Source organism: Marmota flaviventris, chromosome 17, assembly GCF_047511675.1.
Source record: "Marmota flaviventris isolate mMarFla1 chromosome 17, mMarFla1.hap1, whole genome shotgun sequence".
Lineage (NCBI taxonomy): Eukaryota > Metazoa > Chordata > Mammalia > Rodentia > Sciuridae > Marmota > Marmota flaviventris.
The window spans coordinates 32665790-32684332 of record NC_092514.1 but is presented as its reverse complement, the minus strand read 5'-3'; the positions used below and the strand labels follow the sequence as shown (position 1 = coordinate 32684332).

Sequence of the window (18543 nt, the reverse complement as noted above, 5' to 3'; positions counted from 1 at the left end):
CCATTTTTTTTTTTAATGTTTTTATTTTGAGACAGGCCCTGGCTAAGTCCTCAGGGTCTTTCTAAGTTACTGAGGGCTGGCCTTGAACTTGTGATTCCCCTGCCTCAGCCTCCTGAGTCACTGGCATTATAGATATGCACCACTGTGCCTGGTCTAAAAATTGCCATGTTTTTAAACAAAAAACTCATCAGTCTACGCTGGGGTTGGCTTTGCACTGTTGTTGCTGCCCCTTAGGTTCAAGTCCTCGTTTTTATTTCATTCACTCTTGTTTGATGTTCTGGATAAGTAGGTGCAATTTGTAGAAGCTGATGGATAAATTACCAAATTTTTTCTTATAGTTCACCTAAAGTAGAGATTTTTGAATAATTTATATCCTTTAACTTTTTTTGCTAGGAGACTGGATGACAATATTCGAACAGTTGTAAGAGGTCAGACAAATGTTGGGCAGGATGGAAGGCAAGTAAGTAATTTATTCCTCCATATTAATTATACTCCCTTAGATGGGGTAGAGGGAGGGGAGGGGAGGGAAGGGGGGGATAGGAAGGGGATAGGAAGGGCAGCAGAATACAACAGACACTAGTTTGGCAGTATGTATAAACGTGGCTGTATAATCAACGTGATCCTGCAATCTGTACACGTGGGAATAATAAGAATTCATACCCCATTTGAAACAAATGTAGGATATATGATATGTCAAGATCAGTATAATGTTTTGAGCAACCAATAAATTTCTGATGTTTAAAATAAAAAAAGAAAAAGGACAAAAATTATATACAGCAAAGTCACAGAAAAATCACAAGTAGCTGATAAACAAATGTAAAAATATGTTCAACTTCATCCATAAAGAAAAAAAAGAAAATTATACTCCCTTAATTTCTAGAAGACCCAACAATCAAGTGAACAAGATGTTGATCTGTTTGCAGAGCACTTTTTTATTGTTCTGTTCCATATACATCAGGAAATGTGCATGACTTATACGCCTGTTCCCTGCCGCATAGCAGGGGTAGGATGCCCAGATCAGCTTTGAGCTGTCACTCAGTGTCCCTTGGATCAGGATCATGTGTAGTAGCATAGCTCATTCAAGGCTAGGGACATGCAGGCTTAATGAGCAAATTGGTTTCCTTGTCTTTGACTTAGTACCCGATGTCTCTTTTATTTTGTGTACTATGGCTAAATAAGATGACTGCTTTTGTCTATCAGGTAAGTTGTTGGGGGTTTGTCGCTTCAAAAGATGGTAACCTGACACAGCTACAGTTCCTCATGCCTAGTTTTGTCAGAAGCAGGTAACTATGGATTCATTTCAGAGTTTTACAGTTCTTTTGGGATCTTAATAAAGAGAGGTATTGAGAGGGGAGAAAGGGAAAAGAAGGGTGTGGGGGAGGTATTCTTCAGTGATTGAGAGGCCAGATGTTATCTATTAGCCATGTTCCTTTTTATTTGGATTCTGTTCTTCTGTATAGGTATCGTATTTCAGAAATTACTGTCATAACAGAAATGCTGAGCATGCCTTTCTAGCCTTCCTCTCCACAGCGCCTGGTCCTGCCTCTTCAGTGCTTGTTTAGTTCAGTCAGGAGAGCGCTATTATGCATAGCCTTGGTCCTTTTATCTCTTCTATTAGACATTTTTTAGTCCAATTAATTCCTGAAAATGTTCGTTATGCTTGCCCACATTTAGTGTGGGTAAGGGGAGGGTGTAATCTTACTTAGAAATTTCCTGATCTTTGATATTTCTGTTTCCCCTGCTACTGGCTCCACAGGTGTTATGAGTCCTTTCTTCTCCAATTTCAGTTGTATTCATCTTTCTGTTTTCCCACACTTTATGGCTTCTCCCCCACTCTTAACAATCTTCTTTTGTTGGCCTATTTGTAAGTCATCTGTCTTCCTGTTATCATAATCAGTATTTGCTTGAAGACATGCTAGGTTCTTAAAACCAATCCTATTTCCTGGACTTTTTTTTTTTTTGGCAGAGGGGTATCAGGGATTGAACTCAGGGGCACTAGATTACTGAGCCACATCCCCAGCTCTTTTTTGTATTTTATTTAGAGACAGGGTCCCACTGAGTTGCTTAGTGCCTTGCTTTTTGCTGAGGCTGGCTTTGAACTTGCGATCCTCCTGCCTCAGCCTCCCAAGCTGCTGGGATTACAGGTATGCACCACTGTGCCGGGCTTCCGGACTTTTGTATGGTCTTAGCCCTTATTGCTTTGTTTCTGCTTTCTGAGGTAAGAAGTACTGCTTCTCTGGCAGAATAGGCCCATGCAAACTGGGCCCTCAGAGATAATGAAGAGGAACAGGGTAACCTACAAACACTCTACACTGATTAACTTTTCTTTTTCTTTTTTAAAGAGAGAGTGAGAGAGAGCGATAGAGAGAGAAAATTTATTAATATTTATTTTTCAGTTTTTGGCAGACACAACATCTTTGTTTGTATGTGGTGCTGAGGATCGAACCTGGGCCGCACGCATGCCAGGCGAACCCGCCACCACTCGAGCCACATCCCCAGCCCCCTGATTAACTTCTCTAACGTGTCTAGTCATGTCATTTGCCTCTTCAGAAACCTCAGTGCCTCTAGCTTACTAAATGAAGTAAATCCAAGTTTCTGTGCTTTATATTCAAGGCTTCAGTCTCCATTTCTGATTTTGTCTGTCCTTATATTCCATACATACTGAAGACTTGGTGCCCTGCAAGCATGCTCTGCGCTTTCTGGGCCTATGCTTACGTATTTCTTTGGGCCTGAAATGTCTTTTCTTCTCTTTCTTTCTTCCAATAGCTACATTTCAAAATCTTACCCATCTAAGGGCTGGCTTAAATAATCTTTCCTTTGTGATATGCTTACCTCATCTGGGTAACATCAAAGGAATCAGAATTTTAGAGCTCAAAGGGACTCTGAATTCATCTGGCTTACTCCTCTCATTCTACAAAGGAGAAGATTGATCCCAGTATTCCTCATTCAGATGTGTGTTCTGTCTGTCCCAGAATTCCCACAGTCTTCTGCTTATGCTTTGTCTTGGGTTGCGTGGTCTCCCTTAACTTACTGGTAAATACGTTTTGTCCCCTTGATTAGTTTTTAAGCTTCATGAAGGTAAGAACTACATCTTTCTCATCTTCATATTTTAGTCCCCATAGTCCACGTGCAACATTTTATTTAGCTGTAATGAATATTTGGTGTGTGTATGATTGTTGATTACAAATAAACAAAAGTTCTTGACCATAAAAACATCATTTTAATCAGTTTTTGAGTATTCCTTTATTTTTTTTAAAGAGAGAGAGAGAATTTTTAATATTTATTTTTAGTTTTCGGTGGACACAACATTTTATTTGTATGTGGTGCTGAGGATCAAACCCAGCGCCGCGCGCATGCCAGGCAAACATGCTACCGCTTGAGCCACATCCCTAGCCCTATTGAGTATTCCTTTATAGTGGTTGAAAGCTTGGTTCTTGCATGAGATTTTTATTTCTTTGCCGTGTTGGGGTTTGAACCCAAGGCCTTATGTTCTACTGCTGAGCTATACCCCTGCCCAGATTCATGTATGAATAGTCCCAGTATACTACTATTTGGAATAGCACTACTGTTTAGTGTGATTCAATCTTCACTTGGAATAGCTCACTAGAAACTTTTAAATACTCAAGAGAGTCACAGGTATTTAAAACTCCAGGAATGTGAAAATAAAGCAGATGATTCATCATGACTTTTGGTGGGTCATGGTATGTGAATATACATCTTTTAGTTATTTACATTTTAAGCTGGGGGTCACAAACTCAATTTGGGGAGTCAGGCCCAGAAGTAGGTGGGCTGCAGGAATGTCGGTACTCCCCACCTTCATATGGTAATGGGTTACAAGTTACTACAGCAGAGCAGGTCATATTTCAGAGAGCAAGAGCACATTTTCAAGAATGTTTAGATAGCATTTCAATCTGTGATGGAATTTTGTATTCGTCTCCTTAGAATCCAGACAGAGAGGAAGCCCAGAAGAAATAATTGCTTTTCCTGTCATCCCCTCCATCTGTCTTTTCCAACAGTTTGTAATGCAAGCTGAAGTTGAGACTTTTTTTTCCAGGGAGCTTTTAAATCCTGTCCTTGTCAACTCCTAAGCATGAAAGCTTTACTCTCCAGCTTTGGCTGGCAGTTGTTTTGCCGAAGGGAGTCTCTATTTGACTGGCACAGGCTTGAGAGAATTATGGATGTTCCAAAATATTGAGTTTTATAGGTCAAGAGGCCCCACGTTCCCCTCTTCCCTGGAACACAGGAAAAGTTCGCTTTCAGAACTCGTTTTCTATGCTTCTGAGGAACACTCAGGAGGAGAGCAGCAGTATGGACAATAACGAGTTTTCCTTTCATAAATTTCATCTCGATCACATTCAAGTTGAATAGATGTGCTTTCTCAATCTGTGCAAATAAGGGGAAAGTGTTTACTTCACGTTTGTGGTGTCTTAAAATACATTTTTAACAGAAGAGTTTTAAAAGAGTTCTTTGTAAAAATTCCTTGGGAGCAAGGGATGTTCTAGAAATTGAAGACACAGTGAGGCCATTTCTTTACTTCCTAACAATTTTCCGGAACCCCAACTTGCATGGTTAGCACTGTGCTAAACATTTTGGAGAATTCTTTGCTTGTTGACCACCTCCTATGTGGGCCAATTTGAACTAGTCTTGTCTGTGACCTCTTTTAACCAGACGGTGATGCTTTTACAAAGTTAATATGGCATGGAGTCCTCCCCATTTTTATCTGTTGAAATCATCAATCCAAAGCTTTAATTAAATACCAACATGTTTGAAAGTTGGTGGATAAAATGAGTCAATTCAGCAAGTACATGATTTGATATGAAATTTATGCAGCTTCCCAGTAATTAAAATGGACAGCTTGAATGTAGGTGGAAAGGGAGGTGAATAGAAGAACAGGTTAGAGAAGGAAAAAGCTGGCATGTGAAATTGCAAGAGTAGCCAAACCTTGACCAGTTCCCAGTGTTCTCACTGAGAATCACCAAGACAGATCAGCCACTGGGTTTCTGTATCTTGAATGGAGCTTGGATGCAATGGGGCTGTTTCTTTGGTCAGAGTAAGGTGTGGGAGGGGAAGAGAATTATTATTGCCCTCTCCAGCTCTGATCACTAAAAGTTTGATTTGGAAGAAGCTTCAGATAATTGTAGTGCGAGATGCCACCTAGTTTGGGAATTCTTTATATAACATCCCCATCTATGACATTGCATCCTTACAATGATGGGAAGCTCCTGACTTCATTGACCCACACTGAATAGGACAAACTCTTCCAGTTTTGTACAGATTTAATTATAAGAAACTTTCTTAGACTGAACTGAAATAGTAAAATAGACTTCATTGTAGCTCCTCATTGATTTAATTTTGCCAGCTGGACCAGTGTAAGCCTAATCCCTTTTCCTTATTACAGCTTCTGAAATTTAAAATGGTTATTATGTTCCTTTCTTACTGTTTCTTTTCTAGCCCAGCCATTCTAAGTTTTCTGAACTTTATGATGTAATTTCCAGCTCCTTTATCATCCTGATAGCTTTGCTTTGGTTAGAAATTTGTCCGCTTGCCTCTTAAAATGTGGTTCCCAGGAGTAGACATACCATGGGAACATACAGAGGGACAGTTTGCCTCCTTGTTCTAGACTGGAATCATTCAGGGGCCTGTCAGTTCCCTGAAATTAATTGTAAATATTTGTATGGATAGCCATATTTCTGGAGAGAAGACTCATTGGTTTATTTATTTATTTTTTTAAGATTCTCTATGGAGTCTATAACTGTTCAAAAGTTCAGAGCCACTAATGTATTCTTCCATTATCTTGGATTTGGTGAAACTTTTGGCAGCTGTATCACACCATGGGCTTCTGAAGAGTTGGCAGTCCCCTTAAGCCCCCCAGGTAAAGAGTTGCAAATGGATGTCCTCAGAGGAAAAAAGAAAACTTAAATGGCTTAAGCAGGCTGCCATACAATCCTTATGCCTTCGTCCTTGGTGTGAATTCTCTGTCTGAAGGGGACAGCCATACGTAAATTCTAACCATTCCTTGTCATGTCTGAATACAGACCTGGAGTTTCCAATTCTATCAGTTTTTCTAGAGAAGCCAGAAATCTGGATTTTTATGTGCCTCTCCCAATTTTTAAATGTTGGCTTCATGTTTTTCACAAACACTGCAAAAGCCAAACAAAACACATCTGTGAGCCAATGGTTTGCAATACTGCCCCAAGTTTTTTTCATATGAACTTCATTTAAACTTTCTCCTCTTCTATTTGTGCAAGAGATTTTTTTTTTAAATAAGTGCCAGACTTTATGTGTCTCACCCTTGGTTTTACCTTGCTAATTTTGCTTGATTGCTCCAACCTGTTGAGACCTTTTGAATCTGTGATGACCTCCCCATTTTAGCAGATTTTCCAGACATGCTCTTCAATGTCTTGATTTGACTTCTAGATAAAAAGGTGAAGTGGATGGATTCAGAGCCATGTGGCATGCCATTAGGGACTTCTTGTTCTCTTCCCCTCATTCTGACTTTAATACAAAGTGCCAGGCCCCGAAAACACAGGATTTCCACCTGTCCCCAGTTATTATCCAGAATAATTTTTCTTCATCTTTTTGTCTTACTTTTCTCTAGAAAAGGCAGCTGTTAATATTTGCCTGCTTCATTCTTCATGGAGATATCATAAAGATTTATTAACTAAATCAGCAAAGCATGTTGCCTTTCACGGAGAAAACATTCCTTGATTTTCATCATAAAAATTAGCACATCATCTAATTCAAGCATTAGAATGAAAATAGCATTCTCCAAACTCTCAACTAGGTGGGTGATGGTACTTGACAGCATAAGCATCATCTTCACCGCGTGGGATTAGGAATTCATTGTTATCAGCTGAGTTGTAGGAAGGTTTGTATTCTTGCCCTTCATCATTTTAAATGTATCCTTTTTCTCATTCTCTCTTGGGAAGAAAGTGAAGCCCACTGACTGATGAAAATAAAGAAAACAGAGGCATTAGTCTTGAAAGCACCGTAGTTTGGGGAAAAAAAGATTGCCACTTACTTTTTACTCCTAACACATACTGTCTTGAAAATGATTGAGTTTTTAAAGCATAAGTTCACATTTTCCCATTAGTGGTTGAAAATGATCAGAAGTTTTTTTGGTTGGTTGTTTTTTTTTTTCTTTTTTTGGGGTGCGATGGGATAGGGAACCGGGTCTCCCTGTGTTGCCCAGGCTGGCCTTGAACTCTCTGGTCTCAAGTGATCCTCTTGCCTTAGCCTCCAGAGTAGCTGGAACTATAGGTGTGTGTCACCACATCCAGCTTGTTTCTTTCTTTTTTCTTTTCTTTTGTCTTTTTCTCCTTTTTCCCTCCTCCCACTCCTCGTATTATTCCTCTTACCTTCAAACAACAGTAAACTTCAGAAACTCAGAAATTGCTTCATTCTGGGTGTAACCTGGGAGTGCAGAGAGCACTGGGGTAGGTGGAGCAGCCCTGGAGTCAGCCTAGGCGCTCAGCCTTCTGCAGGAGCAGTGCCCCTGGTTTTGATTGGGCCCTACCACCATTCCTTAGCCAGGATTTTGGGTGTAGAGGTCTTTATTTGACATGTTAAATTCAAGTGAATGATCTGTTTTGCCCACTTCTTGAGTGCCACTGACTGTAGTTGAGGTAACAACTGGTAACATGTATACTCAACTGTTTAGCACTGCCATGTGACCGGGTTCATCTGACCACCATGCTTCATCCTGCTATTGCATGTGAGCCTTGATAGCGTTTTTTTGGCAGACACACATCTGCTGTTTGTTTGAAACTCTTTACTACTTGTCTTCTAAAATTCCTCATTTTTAGACAACCTATAAAGAATCAACTTATCTTCTCTCTCCTCTATACACAATGAAGGAGACTGAACATTTTTTTAATTCTCAAGTAATTGAGGTGATTGAACAGTGTTACTAATGTAATATCATATGGCAGCCTGGTCAAATGGAAAAACTTGTGCTTTGAATTCTTGGCTCTGCTGTTTTCTGTTTACCTTGGACAAGTGACTTAACTTCTCTGAGCCTCAGATTCTTCACCTATGCCATGGAAGTAATAATACCTACTCCAGGATGGTGCGAATTAGAATTATTATACTTTAGACATCAGGGACAATAACAGGCTCACTCATACTTAGTAAATAGTAGTAATATTGTTGCTGCTGCTGCTGCTGCTGGTTATGATATAAGCCAATTTTGTGCATCCAGGCATTTGTCAGGTCCCTGTGACTTTTCCACCAGTTCCTCTCCTTTTCATCCTGACTGCCCTGCTTTCAAGCACCTCCAGGTTTGCTTGCTCCCACTAATTTGAGCCTCTTTATTGCCTCAGTATGCTGTCCTCTGAGAATGAAAACATGTTCTGTGATTATAGTTATATCTCCCATTTACTGAATCAATTTTAGTAAGTGTAGATTCTTGAAAATAATTTCACTCAGATGTTTAAGTTTAGTCATCCTTTCTAAATATCTGCTTTTATTTTCTTTGCATCCATAATGTATTTTCTCCTCACCCCTTAGATTAAACTAGCCAGAATTTCTTTAGGCCTTTTCAAGAGACTTGTACCTAGATTTATTTATTTATCAACTCTACTCTTTTCCTCTTCCTGTTCATTATTTTATACTTTTATCCTTAATACTTCTTTCTTCCCTGTATTCTTTGAGTTTCTTTTAATACTTAAGCGTACCTTTTGTGTTCTTATTTTCAAATAACATAAGGTATGCTTATCTCTGAAGACTCTGGCTATATAGTTTTTATTTCACCTAAGAACTTTTTACCCAATTTTGTTTACTAAATATGGCATTTTTTTGCTTATTTGTTTATTAAATATGGCATTTTTTGCCTTTATGCATAAAATTGGTAACACATTTTTAATTGCTTTATTGAGATATAACTCACAGCTTAATCTGAATCTAAGTATACTATTCAATGTCTTGTTATACATTATTAATTTTTTAAAAATTGCATAAAATATATGTACAATAAAATTTACCATTTCAACCATCTTTATATACAGTGGCATTAATTACATTCACAATATTGGACAATTGTCACTGCTTCTGTTTCTGAAATTTTTATCATTCCAGACAGAAACTCTGTAACCATTAAGCAACATCTCTCCCAGCTTCCTGTAACCTCTAATTTACCTTTTATCCCTATGAATTGGCCTGTTTTTCTAGATATTTTGTATAAATGGTGTCCAACAATATTTGACCTTTTGTTTCTAGCATCCTTCCCTTGTTATGTCCTCAAGGTCCATCCATGTTGTAGCATGTTTTGGAACATTGTTCCTTTTTATGACTGCAGAATATTACGTTGTTTGGGTTTAGTGCATTTCATTTTTCCATCCATCTAGGACTTGTGGGTTGTTTGCACCTTTTGGCTATTGTGAACAACATTGGTTACAAATGTATTTGAGTCCCTGCTTTTGGTTCTTTTCACTGAATGTTTAGACATGTAATTGTTGTGAGCCTTGATATACCTTTTGGCTATTGTGAACAACATTGTTTACAATGTGATAATTTTTAGTCATTTTAATGTTTAATCTCCTATGGCTCAGGCCTGTAATCCCTGCAGCTCAGAAGGATTGGGAGTTCAAAGCCAGCCTCAGCAACTTATCAAGGCCCTAAGCAACTTAACAAGACCCTGTCCCTAAAATAAAATTTAAAAAAAATCAAGTATTTTAATGTTAGATTTTTTTAATATTTATTTTTTAGTTGTAGTTGGATACAATATCTTTATATTATTTATTTATTTTTATGGGGTGCTGAGGATCGAACCCAGGGCCTCACACATGCTAGGCAAGCGCTGTACTGCTGAGCCACAACCCCAGCCCAAAATAAAATATTTCTAAAAAGGGGTCTGGGGATGTGGCTCATTGGTAAAGTGCCCCTGGGTTCAATCCCTGGTACCAAACAACAACAACAACAAGAAAAGAAAAATGAAAGAAACAAATTTTTTAAAAAAATTTATTCTCTTTGGAAATATTGTTTCCATATTGTTTTAAACTTTAATAAGTTTATCTTTTTCAGTAAACATAGAATACCTTAACATAAGCCTGCTTCCTATTTTATCTTCATTTAATCTGTGTAGACTATGTGTTTCAGATTCATTTAATCTGTGCAGACTATGTATTTCAGATAAGCTAGAGAATCTTTAATTTTAGTGTTCCATGCCTATTAACAAAGATACTCTCCCCACACCAAATAAAGCTACTTTGAATTTTTCTTTTATTTAGTTGACAATTCCAACAGTTAGACTATTTCCTTCCTGTCCTTAGAAACGTAAGTCCCAATTGTCTGTAACAGGATTATTGAAAATAGCTTTAGGAAAACAGTGTGCCAAGAAGGAACACTGAAGTTTATTATTCTTCTGAGCCATCTCCATATAAATTGGCACTTGTTAGGAGCCAGGAAAGGAAGGTCAAGCATAATTTTTGCCATCTCCTTGTTTCCATGTTAATGGCAGTCACAAGTTTTAACTGGAGTCTCAGCATCTGAAGAGGAAAATGCCATTCATCACTACTGTAACTGCTCTGGCTATTACCCAGGTCACTCTTGCTTTTGATTGCTGGTAGAGATTTTTGTAAGGAAAATTCCATCCTCAGTTGGAGGTTGTGCATTAGAAAAATTGCAGTATTTCTGCTGACAGGGCAAAGCTTTCCTGGATTTCAAGTCCTTGACACAAGAAGTCATTCAGATATGTGAGAACAGTGGATGGGAATTTGAAACTCTGTCTTCATGTAAGAGGTTGGCCTCCCTTTTCCTCTTCCCTCTTTTAAATCCATGGAAATATAGTATTTTAAACAGCATGAATTCAGTACTGTGGTTGTTCTGTCAGCATTTCCATTAATAACTCCCTATTTTCAGAAGTCTGTAATAAAGCTATAAAATTTCCTTTGCTCTAATTGGACTCCCAGGTCTCCTCTGGAAGGAGATTAATTTTGCAAAACCAGGGATAATGCTTTTTTAGTCTGTTTTGGTTTGGTGTTTTGTAGTCATCTAGATTAAAGTTTTAAAGTGCACAAGAAACTTATCATCTTCCATAAAGTATTGGATAACAGGCCAGGATTCTAATTTATATTTCCCTATTGTATTGTTGACTGTGAAAAGATGCTGAGTTCATCACTAGATATCATAATATCTAGAACATGGATGTTAGGCAAAATATATTAGTGTCACTTTCATAATAGCTCACGATTAGAAGGGAGACATTTCTTCTGCAGATGTTTCTACTGACAAATTTGATGACCCAGTATTGTCTTTTATAAAGTGGAAGAAGAGGTGAATTGAGTAGTGTTTAATCCAAATCAGACCTGATTACTCACCCTTGTCTCCTTATTATACTTGAACTTTGTTCCCAGTCACATGAAAGGATAGTTTACAATTATTCCTGTTATAACATCATTATAATTAGGCCAAATTCTGCTTCTGTTAAGAAATATATACTTTTTCTTTATTTCATTGCATACTTAGAGATTAGGAGATTCTGGTAATTAAATCAGTATCTTGTGCACAGGTTCCAGTACCACTTGTTAGCCTTGGAGTTTCCCAGATCTTTAGAACTAAGAATGTATTGTTTTAAGGTTAACATGTCTCTTGTTATAGTAGTCATCTTGCCACACTGAGAATTGAATCCAGGGATGTTCTGACACTGAGCTACACCCCTAGCCTTTTTTTTTTTTTAATATTTTTTTTTTTTAGGTGTAGATGGATAAAACACAATGCCTTTATTTTTATGTGGTGCTGAGGATCGAACCCGGTCCCGCCTGTGCTAGGCGAGCACTCTACCGCTGAGCCACAATCCCAGCCCCACACCCTTAGCCTTTTAAATTTTGAGACAAGGTCTCATTAAGTTGCTGAGGCTGTTCCTCAAAGTTGTGATCCTCCTGCTTCAGCTTCCCAAGTCTCTGGGATTACAGGCATGTGCCACTGCACATAGCTAAGGCTAATATTTTTTTTTGTGATTAATTCACTGTAAGCAAAGATACATTCTGAGTTGTTTTTGCAGAACATACATTTTGAGTTATTTGTCCAGACTAAAATACTAATGTTTTATTATACTACATTTATATTAATGTATAAATGTTTACCTTGCATTCTCCCTAATATTGTTACATATATCATGACTTGATCCTGTGGATACGTGAATCAGGCCATGTAGACGGCATTCTCCCTGTGTTGTAGATGAAGGAATAGGCTCAGATAATATGTTCTGTGACTTTCCCAAAGTCACACTTAGTGAATCAATCACAATTCACAGGTTTTCTGATTCTCCCAGCATGCCACAAACTTGTCTACACCAAAATCTCTTTTCAGACAGTGACAGATGTTTATAAATAGGTTTGAGAGCCACTTTTTCTCACTGCAGAGCCTGAAAAATTAACTGGTTCACAGGGGAATCCAAACAATGGCAGTGACCCTGGCCTTGCTCACTAGCTGGTCTCTCTCAGCATAATGAAGAAACCAGACTGAGAGAAGCAGCCAAGGGTGAAAAGAGAGCTGTGTCCACTGCATACTTGTGGTGCTGCAAATCCAGGAATGATTGAGATCCTGAAGAGAATAAGTGAAATAGGAAAAGATCAGATTCTTCTGAGAAAGCTCCGAGGGGATCCCATGGCCAACAGGACATTGGTACAGAAGGTATCTCTAAAAGTTAACTGAGGAACATTTAGATATCACCACAAAAGAGTGTTTTCTCCTGAATGAAGACCCGTAATATAGATTAGAGTAAGTGACTAAAATTAGAAGTAATAGTAAGATATGGGGAATTAGTATGAAGTAAGTAACCTCAAACTTGGCAGTTGGGAGGCTTAGCTATTTGTGGGAAGTAGTCCTTTGTTAAACTTGGACAAGTTGTTCCTTTAAATGTGCCCCATTTCCCCGTATTGGATTTCTGTGCCTTTTATTCAGCAAAAGCAGCTGAGCCTTTGCTTAAATATTTCCTCCTCTTTTGCCATGTGGAACTGCTGCTTTAAACGCACTCCTCCTCCAGGGTTACATTTCATTAAGGGAGCTGTGCAGGAATGCCTCCACCACTCCCAGCTATTTCAGGGTGAGCATGTTTTAGCTATGGGTGATAACAGATATAAGCAGAACTTTAAAATGTAAATGTTTAGTCTTGTTTGGGCAAGGCTGAATGTGTGTCTCTGCCTCATCTTGTGATTTTAACTTCTGGCTTGTCTCCTAAAAACAATAAAAAATGAGCTTTTTGATTCACATTTTCAGTGGATGTGGTTTACAGAAATCATAAATAAAAGTAACTTATGTGGAACAGAGCATTTTAACAAATAAGGTGAGAATTACTCCCTTTGCTCCTTACATTCTTTTGGTTCACAAACTTGGAAAGAAATCTGTGCTTTAAATAAAGCACCTTTATACCCAAGATTTCTGAATGGGCTATGAAAGAGTTAGTGTTAACACCAGTGATTCTCCTCTGATAGGCACCTATTTGGCATCTGACCAAGGCTGCCAGACCCAGAAGGTGCTTGGTGTGTTCTTGGATGCAAGGAAGCATGGTGTTATACATGTGCTGCCATCCATGGCTGTGAGACTCCTGTAGCCTCTACTACTGTTTGGCATCATTGTGGGAACGGGCTGCATTGATACTGTTGCTGCTCCAGCTACAGGTGCCCTGTTTCCATAGCAGCAGCTCACAGTGGTGCCAGGGTGGCCAGCAGCATCAGAAGGGACTTTTCATAAAGATAGGCTACTTAGCCCTAGGTGTCTACCGTTAGTAGATACCATTAGGGCCTCTGATTAGGGCTCATCAGATGTAGTAGCCCTCATCAGTGTTTCTGCTCTCTTGACGATTTTCTGGGTTTACCAAAGGATGCTGAATGATTCTTAATTCATACCTCTTTGTATCATTTTCATCTTACAGTTACTTATATTTCTTACACGTTTCCTTATAAGTTCTTTAAAGACAGTTCCCCTATGTAGCAATCTTTTTCTTCAGTATCTAACACAAGTACATTTAGTAGGCATTCACTTTCTATTGTGGGAATGAGCAAAAGATTTAAACTTTTTCTGGAGCATCTTTGATTTTCAGTGTGATTTGAGGATGCCATTCTTCCAAACATGCCTGCAGATAGTGAAATTTACCAGCTTATTTATGAAGCTCATTTATAAAAAGTTGAATCAACAACCTCTGAATTTTAGAGCTATGGTCTAATGTGAAATATTACATTCTGCGTAAGAGATCTGGTAATGATATTAATCATTGCCACTTAGCAGTCCCTCCTGTGAGCATTGATTGTGCTTTATTTTGTCAAGATTCTCTTGGTTGCAAGGGCAAAATCGCAATTTAGATGTCTTAAGCAGTTGGTACAGTGGCACATGCCTATAATCCTAGCAGCATGGGAGGCTGAGATAGGAGGATCACAAGTTCAAGGACAGCCTTAGCAATTCAGTGAGGCCCTAAGCAACTTAGTGGGACCCTGTCTCCAAATAAATAAAAAACAAAAAAGGGCTGGGGATTTGGCTCAGTGTCGGGTTTCTGTTCTCGCGACTAAAAGGCTCAGGGTTTACTCTAGTTAAACTGGGCTAACTGGGCTTCACGAAATAACCACACAAGAGACACAAATACCTTTTTCTTTGGGGTTGCTGTGACGGCTCCTCTGACCTTAAGGGTCCACAGAAAGAGAGAGAGAGAGAGAGAGCACGTGCTGACCCCTTTTATTGAGGAGAAGCTATTCAAAAGAGGCAAACGGTCAGGTTTCAGGGGGCTGAGTCTATCTTCATGATGTCCACTGTCAGCAGGTTGACTGACACCTGGGTAGGCCACACCCAAGGGCACAGTAAGAGGAGGGGACACACACAAGGCACTTCCATGGAAGATTCTATCCTAAACAGGGCAAGGGGTTATATTACAAAGGAACAGGTGAGCATAGCTTCACCCATGGGGCTGTAGCAAGACATACCCATTTCTGTGACTGAGCGCCTCAGCACCCAGCTGGGGAGTGTAACTCAGTCACCCGTAAGGTTGGCCTCCCACATATTCCCCCTTTCTTAATATTAAAAAAAAGGATGTAACTGGGAAATTTTTTTTCAGTCACTTGGCTCTTGGTCCAAGGTCATCACAATCTGCTATCGAAACACAAAAAGAATTAGTAGAAAACGTATTATCTTCATAACAGTCAACACAATAATATGGATTATTATTACCTTGCCAAACACTCATTAGAAGATTTTTAATCTTTTCCCAATTTTATTGGGACGCATTGTTTTGGCCATAGTAACAGACATTTTCATTGCCATGGCATTTAGGCCTCTTTATAAACCATAGAGCAAAGGGCTCACTCACATTATTCATTACATTGTCTTTTAGAACATCATTACTTAGTTCTCATCCTTCCATCAGCACTTATCTGACCATGAAGGAAGTTGGATGTAATTTAAGTCAAACATTAGACATAGCCACAAAGGCCGAAATTGAATAAGCAAGGAATAATATTTAAAGTAGTCACTTTAGGGATTATGAGACCAGCAGTTTGTCTAGGTCTGGTTAATAGACATATGCCTGTTTCAAAGCCTGAATATTAACTTTAGTATATTATAGTTCTGACATATTAGCTGGCAATAATTAATGAGGCAATAAGTTGTATTTTTATAGGCTACAGGATATTTATCATTTTTTCTCTTCACACTCATATTTAAGGAGTTAATTAGGTCTGTCAGTAATACAAATACCCTTGGAAAAATTTATTTTAATAATCTTTCCAACAATTATCCATAAAGGTAAATGTAGTCTTAGTCACTAAAGTCCAGCATAATTGGCTGGCTTGGGTTTTTTTATCTGCTGTCTAGCATAAGTTTCTGTGTGGTCAATTTGTTGCTCGGCTATTTGGGTTAAATCTCCAGATTTTATACTGTAAATAAATAAATATCCTAAGCAAAAAGGGATTATTTGGAAAGATACTATTGTGTCTTGATTTGAAGGAAGTTGAACAATCTAGCTGTGGGAAGAGGAGTGTCTCAACTGAACTTGTTATGCAGCTGCAGCCCAGGAATGAAGCACTACTTCATATCAGCTAAGTCTGTACCTCTTTATGGGCTGCATAAGCTGGAGACCAGCTTCCTCCTGTTCCTGGGGAACCTCATTGCTATCTAACTCAGATAGATGAACCCTCTTCTACTACCAGATAGATGAACCCTCTTTCCCAATCCAGGTCTGTAAATATCACAGGAAAACTCTGATTGGCCCAGCTTGAGCCTTCTCTGCCGTTTGGACAGTGGACTCTAAAGGAAACATTGAGAAAAGATTGGCTGGGGGAGAAAGAATACTGGGCCAACAATTCCAAAGGTGTTCACTCCCTAGCCCTGTGTTCCTTCCTAAACAGAATGTTTTTGATATAGGTGATGTTATTTTCTGTTCTAGAAATTATGAAACTGTCCCTCTAGAAGGTTAGTGGTTTAACAGAGATCATACTATTCAATGGCAAGGCCAAGCATCAAATCCCAATGCTAAAAAACTCTTGCTTTAACTAATACAGTGCATTGTTTTCCATGCAATAAATAGAAAAGAAAAGAACTAGCAGGTAGATGGGAAGGTGGAAAATAGAAATGATAACAGAGTGATGAAAAATTTGTAAGTTTCTTCCTAGTAACCTTGGATTTAGCATCTGTTTTTTTTTTTCAAAGAACAGTCTAAAGCCATACCAGTTCTTCTGAAAATGAACAACGTTTTCTCCTTCCTGCAGTGAAAACAAATAGGATCTCAGTTTAAAATCTCTGAAAGACTGCCTGAATAAAGCAATATAAAGGCACAGAATAAGGCAATATAATTCTCTGATAGAGCAAACTTCAAAATTAGATGCATTTTAAGACTAGAGGCAATGTTGATTTCTTAAAGCATTTCCATTGGTTCAGAGCCCCTTTATCTACACAGGAGGCTAACAATAGGTCTTCAGAAAATAAAAGTATGGAGGGGAGAAGAAAGCAGTAGAGCCTGGGCCAGATCCCATACTGCTTATCTTCTTTGAACATGATCTAGTGTGGCTTGGGAGCCTGTTCAGAGGCTCCTTCAGAAGGCAAGGAAAATTAAGAGTAAGGGATACACTGAATGATGCACAGAAAAAATAGGTATTGTAATTGGTTTTGCTGAGACTTGGAAGCTAGCTCAGTGGGTTGCTTTTCATATCCTGAATGTAGACTTTGAGTTAAAGAGGGCCACCATAGAAAGTGCTGCCTAATAACACCCTCAGATGCAGGCTGCAGCCACACATCGGTGCATGATTCAGAAAGTCCACGTAGAGGGAGAAATTCAGAGTAGATTGAAAGCAGATATTTTGGGGCAATTAGTTCTGTTTTTAGTCCACATCTAGTTTGGAATGGAAAGTAGCTACATTTTATTTTAAAGAGTGTCTAGGGACAATGCCAGAATCAATCTTTCAGCACATTTTCTGATTACCCAGGTAGTAAAAGTATTTTAGTATTTTTTAAAAATAAAATCCTTTTATAGTTCTTGTGATTCTTCCAATTACAAAATGTTCTTCTCTGTGTTATTGATTATTAGAGGTTAGATATCAAAATTAGGGTGTCTATGAGAATGGACTTTCTTGATAGAATGAATGCTTCAAGGAACTTTTTGACTCTGGAAAATGAATTATATTAAATTTCACCAACTTTAGTACATTGTTATAAAAAGCAAAAGTATTCCAGCCTGAAAAAAAAAATCTGTAATCTGGCAGACTGTTTATCTTTCTTAAAGACTATGAAATGTAAGATTGTGTGAGTCTTATTTGTTTGCTGGAGGAAAAAAGTGCTACTTTCAGTGGAGACAGTTCTGGTAGGATGCCAGATTGAGAATAAGGGGGGAACAGAGATAGAACTCTTTCCCTTAGGAAGGATGGTGTGTCCTTATTTAGACTTAGAAATCTAAGTATAGACCTTAGCCCTTTTTCTGCCTTCCTGGCTGAATGTCATGTGTTCGGGGTGTTTGGCTATGTCAGCACGTCACTATAACATGACATGACCTGCAATATCACAGAATTTTATGCAAGCCATGCCCAAGAAGGTCAGTCTTTTCTAGTGGTCATTGGCCTGCAAGGTCTCCAAGGTACTTTTTCATATAACCCAACAGTTTTTAGAAGTGTTCAGTGGGTTTAGAATTTACTGACCCCCTTGGAGCATCTAGGGCATTAGACTCCATGTTAGCCAAATAGATTATATCAGTAGCAAGTGTGATGCTGTGATTTTGAACTAATGCTTGTAATTGATCCCGGAAATTAGGGGGAGTGATGGGTGTCAGCCCTCTTAATACAGAGCAATAATCTCAGCATTGCCACTTGTATGATTGGCTCATTTTTTTCTCTTTTCAGTTCTGAAGATTGAACCTAGGGTCTTGCTAGGCAAGCACTCTACCACTGAACTACACCACCAGTTCTTTTTAAAATGTATTCTGAAAGAAGTTCTCACTAAATTGACGAGGCTGTCCTCCAACTAGCAATCTTCCTGCCTCAGCCTCCTGAGTAGCTGGAATTACAGGCATGCAACACTGTCCCTGGTGGTATTTTAAATCAGTTGGCAAAAATTTGTGGAATTCCAGCTATGCTA

General features: G+C 38.6%; 1 protein-coding gene across 4 annotated transcripts in view; it reads left to right on the top strand.

Annotated features, from left to right (window-relative positions):
- Vps53 (VPS53 subunit of GARP complex) overlaps positions 1-18543 on the top strand; it is a 145043-nt gene that overhangs the window by 13948 nt on the left and 112552 nt on the right. For 2 of the 4 annotated variants that reach the window (XM_027924437.2, XM_071603931.1), the window contains one exon: positions 394-460. In XM_027924437.2, coding sequence (XP_027780238.1) covers positions 394-460 — 67 coding nt within the window. Of the gene's footprint in view, positions 1-393; positions 461-12464; positions 12631-12698; positions 12718-18543 lie in introns of those variants that run through there. The other 2 variants (XM_071603932.1, XM_071603933.1) reach the window with 2 other exon arrangements.